Source organism: Ambystoma mexicanum, chromosome 6p, assembly GCF_040938575.1.
Source record: "Ambystoma mexicanum isolate Mex_15411 chromosome 6p, UKY_AmexF1_1, whole genome shotgun sequence".
In the NCBI taxonomy this organism is placed as follows: Eukaryota; Metazoa; Chordata; class Amphibia; order Caudata; family Ambystomatidae; genus Ambystoma; species Ambystoma mexicanum.
In genome coordinates, this window is record NC_090935.1 from 221365779 (window position 1) to 221385743 (window position 19965).

At 45.6% G+C, this 19965-nt stretch overlaps 1 protein-coding gene across 1 annotated transcript in view; it reads right to left on the bottom strand.

Moving 5' to 3' along the window:
* The window catches only part of EPG5 (ectopic P-granules 5 autophagy tethering factor), a 2517217-nt gene that overhangs the window by 1417206 nt on the left and 1080046 nt on the right, over positions 1–19965 (bottom strand). Inside the window, exon 21 of the mRNA XM_069626898.1 lies at positions 420–542. Coding sequence (XP_069482999.1) covers positions 420–542 — 123 coding nt within the window. The remainder of the gene's footprint in view (positions 1–419; positions 543–19965) is intronic.

Genomic DNA, 19965 nt, shown 5'->3' on the forward strand with positions numbered 1-19965 from the left:
ATGTGAGAGAGTAAGTCTGGATACTCAGTCACCCTCTTCTTCGACCCAGAGCTTGTGTAAAAAGGGGGTAAGGGGCAGCTAGGACTTCAGAATATCCTACAAAATAGGATGGGGAAGATGAACAGAAAAGTGGGGTAAATACTGCGTCTCACCATCGGCTGTCTCCCCCCCACTCCCTGAAGACCCCTCACCCAGGTGATATTCCCGCACTGGTCCACCCCCAGGGTCTGGATCCAAAGGTGATGGCCGTGCACTGTCCACCCGAGAGAGAGATCCCCCAGGGACTAGCGGGTGAGACACCTTCTGCTTTTTCGCAGGATCTTTGAGTTGTCATTGTAACAAATAGGGAATCTGGGAAGAATGAAAAACGGAAACACCATGCATACTCGCAAGACGTTTGCAATCTGCAATCATGTTACCTTTAGAGCCTGATCTGGCGTAATTGAGGGGTTGCTGAGCAATTCCCATTCCATGACTCTGCGCAGCTGGGAGTCTTCTTCAAAAACGGATTCCATATTCAAAATGGCCCATGCAAACCAAACCTACAGGAATTAAACAATGTTCATGAAATGCAACCGAATGTGATAAAAACTCAATGAGAGCAGCATATCAACTGACTGGAAGAAATAGCAAGCAGTACTTACATTGTTATGGCTCTTACTCCCACAATTCAAAAATGATCCCTAGGCAATACATTAATTTAGTATTTTGTTTTACATTCAAACTTCTCACAATATGGTACTGCCCACACATCTCATAGGGGGCAGCTATCAGAGGTGAGACAGAGGAACAAAGGAGGGTTGAAGGTAGAGCCAAGCCATTTGAATAGTCGTGGGCAATGCTTTGGTGAAGAACATGTTCTGAGCACTATTCTGAGAAGAATGATTACATAATTATTTAATTAATGGAGACAGATTGCTCAAAATATTTGTTGGTATGATTCTGGCTTTATTGATGATTGGTTGAAAAGCAGGATGGAAACTTTTGTCTGGGGAAAGGCAATGTATCACATTATTGCCATTACATATTTGGGGAACTGGGCCATCAGAGACGTGGTAGACCAGGGTTTTGACATTGCATTATCTATTACTAGAAGGTCCTTGAGTGTTGTGCCTCTTGCTGGGTTTCAGCAGGCTGATTATATTATACATATGTACATTTGCAGTACGAACAGCTATACCTTTCATTCCTGTGGAGAAAGCATCCATAAATTAATACATTCACAAATGCCCTGTTGTCCAATAGCCTACGTTGATCAAGGTGAGAGCTAAAACCAGATTATCTATGAACTTCTAAGAAAGTCGATGCTGGTTGAATAGTAATCTTTTTTTTTTTTTTAAAGGATTTTTATTGGTTTTTACATATGTAACAATAACACGGAGCAACACGCTCCAATGAAATTCTAGACCCCCCCCCTTTATCCCTCATAAACGCCACCCACCCCATCAGCCTTCACGTGCATTCTATAGCTCAATTATGACTGCTGCATCTGTCTCCTCTGATTGCTGTACAATGTCTAGCTCACCTACATTTGCAAACAATGATACTGTTAGTGTTATCCATCTCTGTTAGTCCATCCCGATCTCAGTAGTCTGTGTTGAATAGTAATCGTAACCTGAAATTTGCCTATCGATTACTCTGCTTACAGACCCAAAGAATGTGAAAGGCCACAAAATACCCAGCTAAATTCAGGAAACGTCTCCAACAGACGTTCCACTATGTCTGTAAGTATGTATGCAGATACAAATTGATGTTTTGGTGTTTTAAGAAAATAAACGGTTGGAAAGCAACAGAGCACTGTACAAGGAAACTGATTTTAGACATACAATGTTAGCAAAATTGACTGCCTTGTTGGTGATGGGAGGTCCGCTGGCTAGCGCATAGGAAGTGAGGGTAGCAAATGGAAAAGTGGATCAACCGTAGGGTCTTTAGTACTTTCCTGAACTGTAGTAGCATTGAAGCTGTGTGAATGGGTGCTGAAATGTTGTTACACAGTGTGGGAAAATGGCAGGATAGTCTTGTTTCTTGTTCTTTCCATTCATTTTTTTGTTTCCAGTTTCAGAACAGTGTGGCTCCTAAACACGTTGCCCACCGAAAACTGCTAGCATTTCTGCTAGATGCACAGGCACGTGGGTTGATGCTGCCTTAAATGCAATTCAGACCGGGATTTTAAGAATGCCCTAGCATTACTACACCTCTTTAAAGCTTGGGTAGTTCTAGATGTCTGGAGATTACTACATCCAGGGGAACAGAACTTCACACACTTCTCACATGTGCACTGCACCTTCACTCAAAAAGATATGTAGCTTGCTACTCCCCACATAATCCCTACTATAGTCAGATAACCATAGGCTCTAGAATTATGGCACATCACGCACCAGTTACCATGTGCTTTCAGACACAAAACCCAACCCATCCCGCTAAACCTCTGTGGAGGTTGTATGACCCAATCCTCCATGATATGGCCCTCTGCAACCATATTGCAAAGGCAATCAGAAATTACCTCTGGGAAAACGAGGAAGGGTCGATATCAGCAGAAACACTTTGAGAGGGAATGAAAGTGGTTATCGGTGGGGAGTTAATAGCCCACCCTGCTACATATGATAGAAGGAGGAGGGTGGTAAAGGAAAAGCTGGAAAGCACATTGGTGGTGGCAGAGCAAAGGCATACAAATTAACAATGGTCCCCAAAATCACTTACAGTGCTCAGAATGGCTCGAAATAAACTGGAGGCACATCTTGAGGAAGAGCCGCTCGGTCTCTAAACAAAACAAGGGTACTAAGTGAAAGGTAATAAGGCGAACAAATTCTCAGTGAGAAAATTGGCCAAATTAAAACAGAATAATATGATTTGGTTAAAGGACTCCCAGGAGGTGATACAATTTGCATAGAACGGCAAAATGCTCATAGCAGAGGCCCATCTTCAAGAGACCATGACAGCCTCCCCTCAGGTTCAGGCTGAGCAGGATCAATATGTAAATGAGGTAGCCCTACCTCAACTCTCAGATACGGATAGCAAACCCCTGGACCAGCCAATTACGATTCAGTAGGTTGATGCAGTGATTAAAACATTGAAATCTAGAGCCCTGGGAGCTGATGGTTCTCTCTGCAATTTTACAAACTGATTAGCATAGAACTTCTGAAACGCCTTACGACTCTGTTTAACTTCTTCCAACAGACAGTGTGACTCCAACAATGGCGGAATCAACAACCATAATAATACTTAAATTAGTGAAAGACCCCCGGGATTGTACCTCATATAGGCCGATCTCCTTCTAAAACATTGATGCCAATGAACAAGTTACTTCTTACCTGCTAACGTTCTTTCGATGGGATGTTCCTCCGACGTATTCCTTATCTTGTTAGATCATCTCCAAATTGCTGGCCGCGGAAAAAAAATTCAATAGGGGGCGCTGCGCGTCGATGTCCCTTGAGCCGATGTCCCTCGACAGCCTCTGTATCGGTGCCGACGTCATCATGCATATAAATAGACTCACGCAGCGTCCGTTGCTTAGTTCCGTTTTGATGTTAACAGTTGTTTTACATGAATTGGTTAGTGACCCAGAAGGAGCTTAAGCTGTAACCACAAGGGAAGTTTTACTGAGGGGATGGATGGGAGGGGCGATAAGGAATACGTCGGAGGAACATCCCATCGAAAGATCGTTACCAGGTAAGAAGTAAATTGTTCTTCGAAGGGATTGTGTCCTCTGACGTATTCCTTATCTTGATAGACTCCCATAGCAGTGGTGTGTAACTGGAGGTGGGAGTAAAATTGCCATGTTTCCCTTCAAGAGTGAACAGAGTGCAACACAGCTTTGCCAAATCTAGTCTCTTGGCTAGAGGAGGAATCCAGGTTGTAAAATCTTGTGAAGGTATGTGCAGACTACCATGTGGCAGCCACACATGTCTCGAATCAGTACCCCTCTTTGGAGGGCCAAAGAGGCTGCGATACCCCTGGTTGAATGAGCCCTAAGATTTTGAGGAGGCTCTTTCCCTGCCAGTTTGTAACATTCCAGAATGGCTAAAATAATCCATCTGGAAATGGTCTGTTTTGTTATCGGTAATCCCAATTTGTGCCCTGAGTAACCTACGAACAGTTGGTCTGCTTGCCTAATCCTAGCAAGTCTGCTGATGTAAAAACTCAAAGCACGCCTTGGGTCCAGCCTGTGCAGCCTTTCTTCCTCTTTCCCCGGATGGGAATTCAGAAACCACCTTTGGGAGAAAATTAGGCTTCACTTGTAGGACAACTTTGTCTTTATGAAAAATTGTATGAGGGGGTTTACAAGATAGAGCCTGTAATTCGCTCACCCTCCTAGCAGATGTCAATGCCACTAATAAGACAGTTTTAAGGGTGAGAAACCTTAGTGAACCAGAGTGGAGTGGTTCAAAAGGAGTACCCATCAGGAAATTTAAGACTAAATTTAAGTCCCATAAGGGAAATTGGAATGGTCTTGGAGGATAGACATTGGCTAATCCCTTCAGAAATTGTATTACTAAGGGTAACCTGAAATACGATGGTTCCTCTGCAGTGCGCTTGAAGATCGATAGCGCTGCGAGATAGCCCTTGATAGTGCCAACCTGAAGGCCTGAATTTTCCAAATAGAGTAGAAAAGATAACACTGTTGGTGTATCACGTTCTCTACACCAGCTGCAAAATTTGTTCCAACGGCAGCGGTATAAAGGCTTTGTTGCTGGCCTTCTTGCCAAAAGCAACACCTCCATGATGTCATCTAGGAGGTACCAATCCTTGTATCTCAACCTTTCAGATACCAAGCGTGAAGGTTGAGGGTTCTGATATCTGGATGGAGAACCTGACCTCCCTTCTGCGAGGGAAGATTCTCCTCGAGTGGAAGACGAATTGGAGGGCAGATGGACATGTCCAGAAGGTCCGGGTACACGTTCTCCTGGCCCACTCTGGGGCAATTAGGATCATGGCTTTCCGGAACCTTCTCAACCTCCTGATCATTTGAGGAATGACGGGGACTGGAAGAAACGCGTACAGAAGTGGAAACTCCCAGTCCACTACGAACGCGTCCCCTAGAGCTCCTCTCGAGGGAAATTCCCTTGAACAAAACTGATCGCACTTCCTGGTGACGCTGGTGGAGAACAGATCCACTCGAGGGGTTCCCCAAAGGGTGAAGATCTGTTAAAGGACTTCCTGAGCTAGTTCCCACTCGTGAGAGACTGTACTCTGCCTGCTCAGAGCGTCCGCTGTCAAGTTTTTCTCCCCGGCTAAGTGAACTGCCGATAGAGAGATTCCTTCTTGGATTGCCCAAAACCAGAGCTGCATCGCCTCTCTGCACAGAGGCAGTGATCCTACGCCTCCTCTTTTGTTGAGGTAGTTCATGGCCACTGTGTTGTCCGTCATTATCAGGACATTTTTCCCCTGTACAGATGGCAGAAAAGCCTTCAGCGCTAGTCTGATTGCTCTCAGCTCTAACAGGTTGAAATGTAGTCTGGACTCCGATGGAGACCAACGACCGCTGATGGTCAAGTCGTTGGTATGGGCTCCCCACCCCGTGAGTGAGGCATCTGTGACTACGGTTATCTCCGGCCATGGTTGCCAAAACAGTTCTCCTTTCAAGATGTTCTCCTGGCAGGCCCATCATTGAAGGTCTCGAGCCACCTTGTCCAGAACCTGAAGGAGGTCTGTCATTCTCCCTGAGAATTGCGACCACTCAGTTCTTAGTGCCCACTGAAGAGATCTCATTCTCAGGCGAACCTTTGGCACAAGGAAGATGCAGGATGCCATGAGGCCTAGCAACCTCAAAAAGTCGAAGGCTGGGAGACGTTGGGCATTTTGAAACTTGGTGACCATCTGCAGAATATCTTGAGCCCTCACCTCTGGTGGCAAGGCTTTCCCCAGGGAAGTGTCCAGGACCTCTCCGATGAACTGGAGTCTCTGTCATGGTATCATCTGTAAAAACAAAGAGGTGATGGCTGGAAGGTTTAGACTGAATCTTAACCACTGGCATTGCTCGGGCAACCCTCCAGACCATCGTTCTTCACCTGCCAAGCCATTACAGAAGGGGAAAGACCATATGCTAACCGACATTAGCTTGGTGAAGACCATCGGGCGGAGGTTAGCCCAAATGGCAGAACTCGAAATTGATAATGAGAGCCACCAATTGCGAACCTCAGGTATTTCCTGTGTTTGAGATGGATTGGCACATGGGAATAAGCATCCTGAAGGTCCAGAGAAACCAGCCAGTCCTGGAGCTGGAGGGCCTGAAGGATCTGAGAAAGAGTTACCATCTTGAACTTGTCCTTCGTGAGGAACTTGTTCAATTCTCGTAAGTCCAAGATAGGTCTCAGTCCTCCATCCTTCTTCGGTATTAGGAAGTAGGAGGGGGGGAGTACCAGCCCTTGTTCCTCTCCGCTACAGGTACCGGTTCTATGGTACCTTTCTCCAGCAGGTCTACAATTTCCTGCAAGAGGAGCGGATCTGGAACTTTCCGAGAGCTGTTCCCCGGTGGATGACTCTGAGGAATGCGTAGAAAAGGCAGGCAGTAACCTTGGGCAACTGTCTCCAATGCCCAAGCATCTGACGTAATAGCCTGCCATTCCGTCAGATGTTGAGTTAGCCTGCCCCCTACTGGTGTCTTGTGAGGAGAGTCCTCAGAGTGATTTAGAGGCGGCTGATGCAGGTGGCGAGGGTAAAGAGGTACCTGCTGCTGCGGCTTTTGTATTTTTCCCCCATCCACCTTGGGTGAATCTTTTTTTACCTCTTTGAACCGACTGTCCTCTGCCTTTTCCGATTGCGGAATAAAAGCGAACGGACTTACCTCTCCAAGAGGTTCCTGAGAGGTGATTATGGCGTTTGACAGATTGCAGCACCCAGGGATTTTGCTGCTGCTTTGCTAACTTTTCTAGGCTGTCATCCGCCTTCTTACCAAACAAAGAAGAGCCGTCAAAGGGCATATTTAAAAGTCTGGCTTGTACATCTGGAGCAAACCCAGACTTTCGCAACCACGCAAATCTGCGGGTTGTAGTACTTGCCGCCATGGCCCTACTGATGATGTCAGCAGAATCAATGCCAGTTTGAAGGGATTCGCACATTGCGTCTTTACCATCCTTAATGATGTTTAGAACCGCTTCCCTTTCTTCTCCCTCTGGGAGGCAGTCAGCCGCTGATGAAGCACACTCCCAAAGTGTATGGCTGGACCTTGCGAGCGTACAAGTAGCGTTAATAGATTTCAACGCCATGCTACATGCAGAAAAGACTTTCTTAGCCATAGAGTCGTATCTTTTGTCATCCCTGTCCTGTGGAACAGTAGGGTATGCTGAACTACTGCCTGATGCAGTTGCTGCTTGAACAACCAGACTCTCTGGAGTTGGATGTTTAGACAAAAATTCAGGGTCAGTAGTAGATACCCTATATTTGGCTGATAACTTTTTGTTAACCGCCGGGATAACCTCAGGAGTTTCCCAGTTAGCCAATATTTTTCTTTGTAATGCAGCGTGAAATGGAACCACAGGATCCTCCTGTGGGCCTTTAACTAAAATGTCTGTAAGGTCATCCTGTTGGAATGCAGGTGAAGGTGTAAACCAACCCATGAATTCTATAATTCTTGCCATTAAAATTCTGTAAGGGGTCTCAGCATGTTCCCCTGGGTCTGGTTTGGCAAATTCTATTTCTGGGGAAGTATCTAACCCACTTGCCTCATGTAAGGATTCTCGAAGGTCCTTCAACCTATTTTCCTCAAAGGTAAATTCCTCTGGTTCTGGTGTTGCAGATCTCCCGCGGCGTTTAGATTTTTCGGGTCTTTCGCCCAGAGTATCACCCTCGGCTGTCTTCGAGGGGGTCGAGGCCGCTTTCTCGAAGACGCTAAGCATCCTTTTACGGAATTCCTCCCACTCAACCTGAGAGCTATGTTTTGTGGGGCAGGTGACTCTTTCCGGAGAAACAGAAGAAGACAAGGAAGGGGATCTTCGACGTCTCTTACTTGAATGCTTGGATCTCGAAGAGCGGTGGGAACTGCTTCGAGACCTAGACCGAGAATGTTTCCTGTGTTGGCGAGGAGACGAATGTCTCGACTCTGCCGAGGAAACTTTCGAAGGAGTTTTAACTGTCTTACCTCTCTCAAGCTTCCCCTTACGCTCCTTCAAGGCTTTCGCCGTCATGGACATGCAGTCCTCGCACTCCGAACATTGGTGCTCCGATCCCAGGCACCACACACAGATGCTGTGAGGATCTGTCAATGACATTTTCATTCCACAGTCTCGACATTTTTTGAAGCCGGACCGTGGAGTCGTCGGTTCGGATGAGGAAGCCATCGAGTAAGAGTTGGTATTCTCGAGGAATAATGAATAATATATTCTCTGACTAACGAACTGAGCAACGCGATTCCGAGGCCCACGAAGCGCGGAAAAACGGAACTGAGCAACGGACGCTGCACAAGTCTATTTATAAACATGATGACATTGGCGCCGATACGGAAGCTGTTGAGGGACATCGAGTCGAGGGACATCGACGCGCAGCGCCCTCTACTGAAAACATTTTCCGAGGCCAGCAAGCTGGAGATGATCTATCAAGAAAAGGAATACGTCGGAGGACACAATCCCTTTGAAATCTACTGCAAAGTTCTAGCGAATAGGTTGGCTGCGGTGCAGGGGTTGGTAGATTCTGACCAAACAAGGTTTATTCAGGGGAGAACTACGAGCGATAATATCCGCTGAGCTTTAATTTTGTTCAAAATAGCAAAGACTGAACAAACGAAAATGGCCCTGCTGTCTTTAGACACCACGAAAGCCTTTGACAAGGTAGATTGGGCCATTTATGAGGCAAATTCTGGAGGCATTCCGTTTTGGGCCAGGATTTCAGCATATGATCTTGGCAAATTACAATGCGCTGAGAACTTCGTTACGGGTGAATCAGGAATGCTTGGCTCCAATAAGCCTTTCATGTGGAACTGACTGGGATGTCTCCTCTTCCCTTTATTTTTTACCCTGTATGAGAAACCTGAGTGTATCCTCACTCCTAGATCCCCTGGATCCTCTGCTCAGGTGGCCATGGAAAAGTCATTGCTTTTAGATCCTCACCATGGGGGTGGTGAAGCGAGGGAGGATCACCTGGGTGGAGTGTCCTTAGGGATAGGGACGAGGGTGCCCACAGGCGAGACATGGTATCCCCCCTATCCCTTATGACAACCAACCTAACCCTCCCATGGCCTTCATGGGCTACTGTAAAGCAGCTCCTCTCCATTTTCCTCAATTAACCTATTACAGTACTGGGACGAGGAAGAGGTAACTAGGAGTAGTGCCCACCAGTAGGTCATTTCATCACTCTAGTACTGAGACAAGGAAGATGCCTGCTGCAAAGTACTGTAAAGGTCAGGCATGTCCCGTCAATTGCAGTCAGGCACTGCCAACTAAGAACTCACCTGCAACCTGTCAAGTGGTTGCAGGTTTATAAGAAGGGAGGAAACCTTCAGGGAAGCCAGGATGCCGGCAGACGATCCCAAGGAAGCACGGAGCCCAGGAGCAGGTAGGGCGTACATAATTCACGTGTCTGGGAGCGTCTGGTGTCGGAATTCGCGGTGCAAGGCAAGCCAGTGGGAGCAGAAAAGTTTCAGAAGTGCTAGCAGGGTTCGTGGTGCAAGGCAAGCCAGCACGCGGAGCAGATGGGGAACAACGCAGCTGCCCGAAATGAACGCCGAGTACCAGTGAGTGAAGGGGAACGTCATTTGAAGCCGGGGTGCTCCTAGGGGCTGCATGAGAGCGAGACGAATGCCAAATGACCAAAATCATGTGTGTAGATTAAAACAAACCCTAAGCCATGGTTTAAATGAAAATGAAGCGGCAAAGTAAAAAGTCACTGATATTGAATACCGAACTGAATGTAAACCTTATGGGCAAAGCTATGATCTGATGCGATACATTTGAAATTGCTGATTAGAAAGCAATGCACGAAATAAGAGAGCGAAGTGTGGAAGTATGTGAAAGAGCATGACAGAAAGGTGGGAAGAAATAAAAATCACCAAATTGAACTTTATGCATGAATACAGAGTGGCAAGGCATACGACTGGCAAAAGAATATGTTACACATTGTGGCAAATCCAAAAGGCCAATCGGGAGTGGCCAAGTGAGTGTGAATCTTCACATAAAGCCAAGAGGCCAACAAGGAGAAGTTAAGTGTGAACCTTGACACAGGGACCGATACAGAAGAACCTGTGTGGGCTCAAAAGCCTAGGGCTCCTGATTGCGCGGCCTGTGATGGGGGGACCATGTGGTTCGACACCTGCACTTAGACCAAGAAACCCTCAGTTATGAAAGCCAAAGACATTGTTTTAGTAAACCAATAATAAGCAATTTAAAGTCAACTATTCTGTCAAGGATTTTAGATACTGTGGACCGAGGTCATGATGTAAATATGTACGAACTGAGAGAGAAATGTGTTCATCTTTGAAAGACTTACTTGCAAAAATCAATTTTATTGAAGGTTTAATCTGGCCTTGAGTGTCCCTGGCGTTATTTCTAGGAACTGATTGGGCACGCTCCAATTGTTTCTAATTTGTCTCTGTTGCCGTCCAAACCTCTCTGGCTGATTTTAGTTAATCTCCTGAAATGCTGAGGAAGCCACCAATTGTGGCTGAGTCGGAGGTCATCAGCACTCAGGGATCATCATAAAAGTCTACTGAAACTCAAGCTCCTGTGGTCTTAAGTAACATCTCATTGCCGCCCCTGTCAGAGGTTGTGGGTGGGGCAGTGTCTTCTGCCATGGTAGCTACTGTTGGTGAGTCAGTAGTGTCTGTTCAAGCTCATTGCAAAAGGAAAAAGAAAGCCAAGAATGCTAAAAGATCTAGCTTTGTGCCCCCTTTAAATAATAAATGTTCTCTTAAATTCTTATAATCAATCAAGGCTCAGACTGAAGTCTTTTCTGATGGCTTTGATTCTCCTAAAGGGTGTTCAGTACCCTCAATTTCCTTGGTACACATATTGGCCCATAGGTTGGTGGTTAGCGCAAGCAACTCAAGGCTCACTCTCAGAGTCGGGAGGCGGTCGCCGGTCCGTTTTGTACTACTGACCGTGATGCGAATAGAAAATCGCTGATTACGGCTTATCGTAAACTAAAAATGGTAGTAGCAGCCGTTGAAGGGTTGAACATTTCTTCCTTCTCCGCCTTCCTAATCGAGTCTGATGAAAGGCCCTGCTTCCCTTTTCAATGGAGGAAGATGAGCCTTTGGTGCAGCCTTTGTTATTAGGTATGGAGAGTGTAAGAGTCTCTGGTGCTCAGACATCCCTGAAGCCTGTTTCTGCAAGACTGCAGCCGACTGCTCCCCCCTTTGAGCAGACCATGGTAACTTCCCCATTATCATGTGGGGTACCTGCTAAGTTTTTAACTATGGAAGAAAAGAGATTATCCCTGTTGCGGCCATCTGAGTTCGGAGGCTTGTCAACAGGGCTAGATAGGGTCCCTAAAGGACAATTTGGGGGTTTAACCTTTATACTGCTGGTGATGGGGAGGTGCTCATTGATAAACAAGGGGCTCTGCCATTAGGGCTTGCACCAATGGTGGAGGACCAGTTATGTTACTTATACCCGAGACGTACATTTAATGTTAAAAAGCTCTATCCCAGCAGTATATTTTAGCTCTGTTTGGTGAAATAACTAGCCTGCAATCACTGACCTCAAAGGATATTGCTAGAGTATTTTTCCTGGATTTTAGGCGTGTTGACATGGTAAAAATTGGCTTTTACTCTAAGCTTATTAAAAATCTTGCTGTGGCTGAAGCACACTGTTTGTTAAATATGGGCTACTCCTTGTCTGAGGACTGGCTACTCGATACTCCAAAGGGGCTTAAACAGGGACGAAATGGTGGACCCGAGCTTAATCCCCGTGAACCTCCGACGATAAATGTAAATTTGGCCCTATTAATACGATCGACGAAGATTCTTCTCGGATGCTCAATCGTGTTGTGATGTACGATTGGCCTCATATTATAAATTCCTTGCATGAGCATAGCCCAGCACAAAGGGGCTCCCAATGAATTGCCCCGGTCAGAATGGTTTCCTGGAATACTCTCGGGTTCTGCATCTCCGCTTTAATTACGATCTAAGGGAAGAGGCTGATCTGATTTGCATCCAAGAATCATTTATGTTAGATAGTCCCCGTGGATGGCTTTTCTGTCCTGTATGAGTCAGCTAGGAAAGGATAATTACAGGCTGCATGACAGAGAAATGCTGAAAGGATGATGTGTGGGCGTTGCTTAGTTTTGATTGACAACGTTGTGCTACAATAGAACCTGTAACAGTAGGGGAGTCTAAGTCGGGGTTCTTTCCTTTAATCCTCTTTGCCAGGAAACGGCTGAGGGAGGTGAAGAAGAAAATATCTGTTACGAATGGGCTTATTAATGAGAGCCTGCTGTAACGGAAAAGAAGAAGGAAATATCTGCGAAACCCTTCTTACAGCAACGTTCCGCGGTGTTAGTTAAGGTTAAATGAGAAGTGTTGCGTCGTTGCGCCAAAGTAGTTAAATGAGGTTTTACATCGAAGAAAGTGAACCAGTGTTGTGGCAGCTGAGAAAGCGAAACAGACCTGATTCCAGTCCGGTGAGCAGTACGGGTGTTGAAGAGTGAAGCCGAGCAGAAGAAATAGTCCGCTCATCAGCGGTAAGCAATTAGACAGCTCAATCAGCTGTAAGCAAACAGTCCGCCCGTTCAGCTGTGAACAAGGAGAAGACGAGGCCCGAAGCTGGCAGTTGACGGCGGGAGGAGGAATGTCTTATGGAGGCCCGACTCATAGAAGGTATTTGATTCGTTGGGCCGATCCCAGAACCTGTAATTGATTTCTGCAAATAGCGAATGAGTAAGAAGCGAAACTGGAACACGAGAAAAATACGAGAGCTGTTTAGATTCCGAAGGGCCTCCTCTCAATAACTAATCCATTCTATAATGATCTGATAAAAATAAAAAAAACAGGCAAGTTGAAGATAAATACCCCCTTGGGTTCGAGAGACTGGTTCCAAAGTAAATACAGAAAAAAGCAAAGGAACAGTTTTAAACAAATACAGTGGGCACAGTTCTGCTCATATGAATACTCGTGACAAGTACTGATAGACTTGATAATTCGAACATTCTGAAGAGAAGAGACTTTGTAGTGAAAGGAATAAAACAAATAACCCTCCAACGAGCAGAGACTTGTCGAATTACCCAAAAATAGGCAAATATTGTGTCCTATTTGCAAAAGGAGAAGCAGCACTGACTTTTTTATGTTACATCATTTGAGACAAGAGATGAAAGGAAACACTCCTGTGTGAAGAAATTCAAACAACAAGTCGTATCCTTTATAGAAGTTCCATTAATAAAACGTATACTTAAGGTAATCAGTGTATGTGCAGTCTTCCCACAACAAAAACTTGACAGGGTGTTTTTAACTCGGTATGTTTGGATGCCCAGTGATATCGGCCTGGGGCCACAAGATGTTTTACGCAATCTGCAAAAGTCTGAGGGGTATTGTTCTGTGTTTTTTGGACAGTCTGGATCTTGTCCCCTTAAATGGGAATACCTTGGGCGACGTCCCCCCTAACTATACTTGGACTGATGGCTCTCACAAATATACCTTGGATTTTATATTTGCTTCTGCTCATATTCTTCCCACTGTCGATCATTTTGAGGTAGGTCCTAAGACTAGTAGGGACCATTCGCTGCTTACGGCAGGCTTTGGAGGCATTTGTAGAACAAGCCTTTTGAATCAGACCTCTGCCCCTATTGAAATGAATCCCCGAAATCATGCTGTAATGTGGCATCCCAAGTTAGCTGCCTGTTTTAACGCTAAGATTGACCAAGACCTATTTGGGGAGGGAGGGGATTTGTCGACAAGTGCCCCCATTACTTCACCCCTCACATGCAGGACGTCCTCGTAGGTTGGATCCCGTCAAATACCCCATTTATGGATAGCAACCATCTGGACTTTTCTCACAGTTCAGAGCGGTGGTCTGAGCTAGGAAGAAAAAGCTGAGAGGGGATATTAGGAAAGCTCGCAAATTGGGCCCTAATGCTAGTACGGTTATATCTAAGCTGAAGCAGACCTATAGAAATTGGGAGAAGGGTCATCGTGCATTGTTACTACAAAAAGATGCAGAGGACATGTTAGCAGTTTTGGCCTTAAGACATTAGGCCAATTTTTGGCGAATGATATCAGGGGGAAAAGTGCAATCATCATTGCAGCACTAGCCGATCCCTGGCCATTTGTGAGAGTTCTATTTTAGTAACTTGCAGGCTCCTGTGAGTCGCCCAGTGATCTGTGTGTATGGGAGTCTGAGGGTGTTTGTGGGTATGGAGGCTTGGGAGCTGTTGGATACTGATCTTACTTTGAATGATCCTGAACCCGATGACCTTTCCAATTTAACATTAAAATCAGCACTGCTACTGTGAGCTGAGGTGTTTGGCAATGTGGTTGCGTGGGCTAGGTGCCCTTTGTCTTGGAAGGAGGATATTGTAGTGGTTATTTTCAAAAAGCGTGACCAGGCGGATTTGGGGAATTATCCCCGTATCTCCCCGTTGGATGTATCCTGCAAGATCTTTGTGGACTTTCTATTGCATGCGCTTGAAAGATGGGCTGTTGATGCCGATAAACTGGACCCCAATCAATCAGGCTTTCGTAAGGGAACGAGTACAGATTTGAACTGCTTCTTGATACAACTCTTGACGAATCAAGCGTTTAAGTCCAAGCAAACTATTTTTTTCTTTAATCGTTATCTCTAAGGCGTTTGACTGTGTTGATCGCGCTAGGCTATGGGGGATGCTTAGATCCTGGGGTTGTCCGGAGGCCTTGGTTCTGATGCTGGAGCTCTTGCAAAAAGACATCAGACTAAATGTGAGGCTGGACCAAAGGGTATGTACTCGGGGTGGATCTCTGTGGACCGCAGCTTACGCCAGAGGGGTGTATTAGCAACCTTCTGTTTAATTTATACATCTTTGGAATAAGGGCAGCATTAGTAGGTACTGGCGTCAATCCTCCGAGGTTGGGACACGTCAAAATCCACTATGTTCTGTTTGACAACAACCTTGTGTTGCTCGATTATACTGCAATAGGCATACAGAAATCTCTGGTGCGGGCATATGATACCTTCTGGGAGCTCGGCATGGACATCAGTGTGACCAAGTCCAAGGTCTTGGTTATTAATCGCAGGTATCTTGGAGTTGTGATTAAAGCCAACCGGTCTGTGTCTTTGGCTAATCAGGCCTTGAAACTAGATGCGATCTCAGCGGCCTCGCAACTCTGTGTACTTGACAGAAAAAATGGCTGCTTCTATTGCCGACACTTAAAATGTATAATCAGGTGCTTGTTCCAAGGCTGACTTATGGGGCCGAGGTACGGGATGTTGGCTTGGAATGGGCCAAGACAGAGTCCTTTATTTGGAAACGTCTTTTGTCCCTTCCAATGGACACTCAGTTTCCTGCGGTTAGGCACATCTTGGGCATCACATCATTAGAGGCTAAGGTCCTTTGGAGAAGAATTTTGCATCTGCGATCCATTATGTTTCCGCCGGCCTCTATCTTATTTATCCAAATGAACGCACGTTATAATCTTGCCAATTGTGTGCCCCTTAAGGTTTGGGTGAGTTCTGAGTTGAATGGGAGAGAAGTTTTGCTTGAAGAATTAGAGCGTAGACCAGCTTAGGTAAAAAAAAGATTGTTATTGGAAAGCGACTGGATTGAAAACAGAAAAAGACTGCTCCCTTACAAGGTGTTTGAGCATTTCTCTTTGGATGTTAAACCTTTAATTCTACCCAGAAATGTATGTTAAAACATGCCTCAACAATTCTCAGAAAGTTTTGGTTACATATACAATTAAATGTACTCCCTATAAATGATGTTTTAGGTGCTTGGTCTTCGGCGTCGTCTGAAGATCGTTTGTGTCGTTGCTGTAGATTTACCAGTGAAACCCTGAAACACCTAATTGTTGATTGCTCGGAACTTACTGTTTTACACGAAGAAGCCTTCAGGCTTTATTTTATTACTCACCCTCAGTTCACTTGGGAAACGCTCTAGTGGAACATATTACTAAACCCTAATAATCGTTTGGTAATTACTGTGGTGAACTTTTTGAAGTTGCTTCTTCCTTCATTCGACATGTCTGTTTTTCGACAGTTTTTATGAATTGTATTGACGTTTTGTGATTCTGTATGATGAAGTGTTTTTTTATCGTGCTTACTATTTTATGTGGACATGTGTGTAAAGTTTCTCTTTTTGGAAATTAAATCACACAATAAATAAATAAAATTGTGGCAAAGCCAAAAGGCCAATCGGGAAAGGCCAAGTCAGTGTGAATCTTCACATAAAGCCAAGAGGCCAACAAGGAGTAGTCAAGTGAGTGTGAACCTTGACATAGGGAAAGATACAGATGAACCTGTGTGGGCTGAACAGCCTAGAGTTCCTGGTTGCGTGACCTGTGATGGGAGGACTGTGTAGTCCAACAATTGCGCATAGACCAGGGAACCCTCAGTTATGAAGGCCAAAGACATTGTTGAAGTAAATCAAGAATAATGAATTCAAAGTGAACAGTTAATCCAATCCAGAAGGAGTGTCAAATAGATCTGGAGTTGTGTTGAACACAGAGTCTGAAATCAAGTATACTTTAGCCAGTTAAAGTCTTGGGGAAGGGAACCCCGAGACTTGATGAACTTTAAGACTGTCTAGGGGAAGGAGTCCTCAAAACCCTTTTCTTTGGAACTGTGTTGCCTTGAACTTGGGGAAGGGAACTCCAAGGATTTGTGGAACTATTGTGAACTTGGGAAAGGTAATCCCGAGACCCTTGTGGAACTTTCTTGAATTTGGGGAAGTGAAGCTGAAAAGGAAGCTAGGAGCTGGATAAAGCTCAGAACTTTGTTTTGATCACCATTTCATTTATTGTTGACATCCCTACATATTGCTCAGATTTAGTTCTGAGGGCAAGCATAGGTTTTGGAAACAGACAAACTAAAGTGACTTAAGTGAACTTTCTGACTCAGACTTTCCTTAGTTTTGTTCAGGTAGGAAACTCCCATCTAGGGCAAGTTAGGCCTTCAACCATCCTGACATTTGAGTTAATAAACTATTTTATTTTGAACTTTTAATCTTTTGTCTGTGCCTTGCTTCATGATGCCTTCACACCTGATAATGGAACCGTTTGCAAAACGGATCAGGGATAGCTGTGACACTGAAGGCAGGAATGTAGGACATAAGCAATATAAACTCTCCCTATATGCGGATGATATCATGTTGACCCCCATGAATCTTCAATCGTCCCTGCAGCAAATCTATGGGAGAGCTGGAGTCCTTTCAGAGGGCGGCTGGGTTTGCGATCAACTATCCTAAGTCAGCCGCAATGGGCATAGGATTGACGGTGGGGCCATTCAGCCATATTGCCCAATTACCTGGGAGAATGAAGCAGTGGAATACTTGGGGGTTCGCACAACATCGCAGCCACAGACAGTCTATTCTTCTAACTTTCCGAGGCACTTTAAAACTCGTGAGTCAAACCAGGAGTGCTGGAACGCCCAAGAAATATCATTAATATGCCGTATTAAGGCAATCAACATGAATTTATTGCAGAGGTTCCTCTATCACTGTATGTACCTTCCAGTTGAGATTCCTCACATACTATTAAGGCAACTGCAACAGAAAGCATTTAAATGTATATGGTGGGGCAGAAAGCCTAGAATCCCTAGAGTAATGATGCGGGATGTGCAACTGGGTGGGCTGCAGGTCCCGAATCTTATTAATTTAGTGGCGCAACTAGTACACATGATTCCTGTGGAATGGAACAACTAGCCTCCCCAAATGGGAGGAGCTGTTATGACCTAGAGCTCCGCTGCCTCTTCTATGCCTGCCATACACAACCAGAACGGCACGCAAACAGTGGCCCGAATCCTATAAACAACTAAAGTAACTATACAATTGTGGGAGTGGCTATGAAAAGAAAAGGACTCCCAAAATGCCTAGGCTCGCTCACTCCCATTGTCGATAACCCCGATTGTACCGCAGGTGTCAGAGATATAGATTTTAGAAGATGGATACTGTGTGGCCTGCTTTACATCTCAATTGTTTCACTAACGGTCCCCCCTAACGTTTATGGACTGTAAAGAGAAGTTTAAGAGAGATATAGATGTGCACAAATTCTACATTGGATAGTGTACGGAACTCATGGTAGCAACAGTAAAGACAGACACAAGTGATAACAGTTCCAGGGTGTTTATTAAACTGTATAAATGGGTGAGAAAAACACCTAATTTAAACCTAAATCTAAGATAGGAGCAAGCTACCACCATCAAATAATAAGGCAGACCTAGTGGTGTCTTGTCAAAGAAAAAGGGCCTATACTAAAACCAAAAAACCTAAGTGTTCATGAAATGATAAGTCAGGATGGTATTGCTGGGGTTTCACTTCCCCACGTTTTTAGCATGAGACAAGGTGGGACGCCTGAGCACAGCATACTCCTAGGCTTCGCTAGCACGAGGTTACAGTTCAGTTCGCAAACATCAGAGCCTTCTGTGGCTAAGTCTCTGTTACACAAAGTCTCTTGTCTCAGAGGACCTGAAGTGCCAAAGAAGACCAAGTTCCTTCAATAAATCTTCCACGTTGGGCGATTATTGTTCGCCTTTGAATCTCCCTCTGTCGGTGTCACAACCCTCGCTCAAAACCCCCTCTGACAAACCCATTGGCCAGGTGGAGTCAGGACACGGGCCTCTAGAGCCTGGCATCCTCTTCAAAAGCCCTTATGGGGCCAGTCCTGGCGCCTGTGGCGCCAGGCTCATACGCCATGAACAACAATGTGCTTGGGAACTACTTTATTGTATAGTCAGCCAACATAGAGGCATCCACATAGCTTGGTTCCGAAGAACCAAGCTATGCAGTCTAGTGTTTTGGGTGTGGCAGGCCTGGAACTACTTTCCCTGGTACTACTTTACCTGGGCTATATAAACCACACCCTGACTGCAGAACATGCTTCGTGTTACTTTGCAGCTTGCAACGTGACGCTCACCGTGTCCAGCTATTCCCTCGAACCTCGGAGAAGCAGAACCTGCAAGGAAACAAAAGGAACATCAGTAGCAGCAGCATCTTACCTGCAGTCTTCATCTTTAAACACTCGCAGCTACTGAGAACAGCTTCCTCGAATCTGCACGCCTCCTGGATAGAACGACCTGAAAGAGGAAGATAGAGGCAACATTAAAGAAAGCTGTAGGGACATTTACAAATTACGAACTGCTCAAAAGGCTTACCTGGCTGGTCGCCTCTCGGCTGGCAACACTCCGGACATTCCACTCGCGCTGAAGAACACCGCGACTTACAAGGAAGGAAAACACAGGTTAGCAAAGGCAAGACTTTGCAGAGCTGTGCATTGCGCTTACTTACCGCATCATAGCGCTCTTAGCGCGCCATCATTTACCAGCGGGGCTCAACCAAGCCAGTTCGCCGCGCTGAAGCTCTGCATACCTAAGGGAGAAAAAAGAGACATTTTAAACAAAGAAAGGCATGCAGGATAGCAACAAAACTAAAGAACAGCAATAAGACCTACCTGAACAATATCAAACGGGCCGGCGTCAGTGAAGTAACTGGGCTGCATTCGCCCATGAAAGACAACGCGCCCCTGCAAAGAAGACAGGACGGCGAGCACGCCTAATTCTACCACAAGGTGAGGAGAGGACGCCAGAGGGACTGAAAGCATACGGGGGTGGAGGGAGGATACTTACCCCAGTCGGTCAGTCTTGAACACAGTCCTCCTGTATTTTCAGGCAGAACCTTCCGCGCAGACCACATCAGGGCAAAGCTGAGAAGCATACCAGCGAGTAGCCCAGCTGGGTGGCGTCTCTGTGGATACCAGGTGAGCGTAACAGTCGGGTATCGATCCTTCTCTCAGTGTTGGCCTCCCTCTGTTGGGTTCACTATAGCCTTTCAATTACAATTTCAATCACAAGTTCAACAATCATTTACTGTGGACATCCCTCGGCCGGGTTCACTCTTGACATCACAATGTTAAGCTTG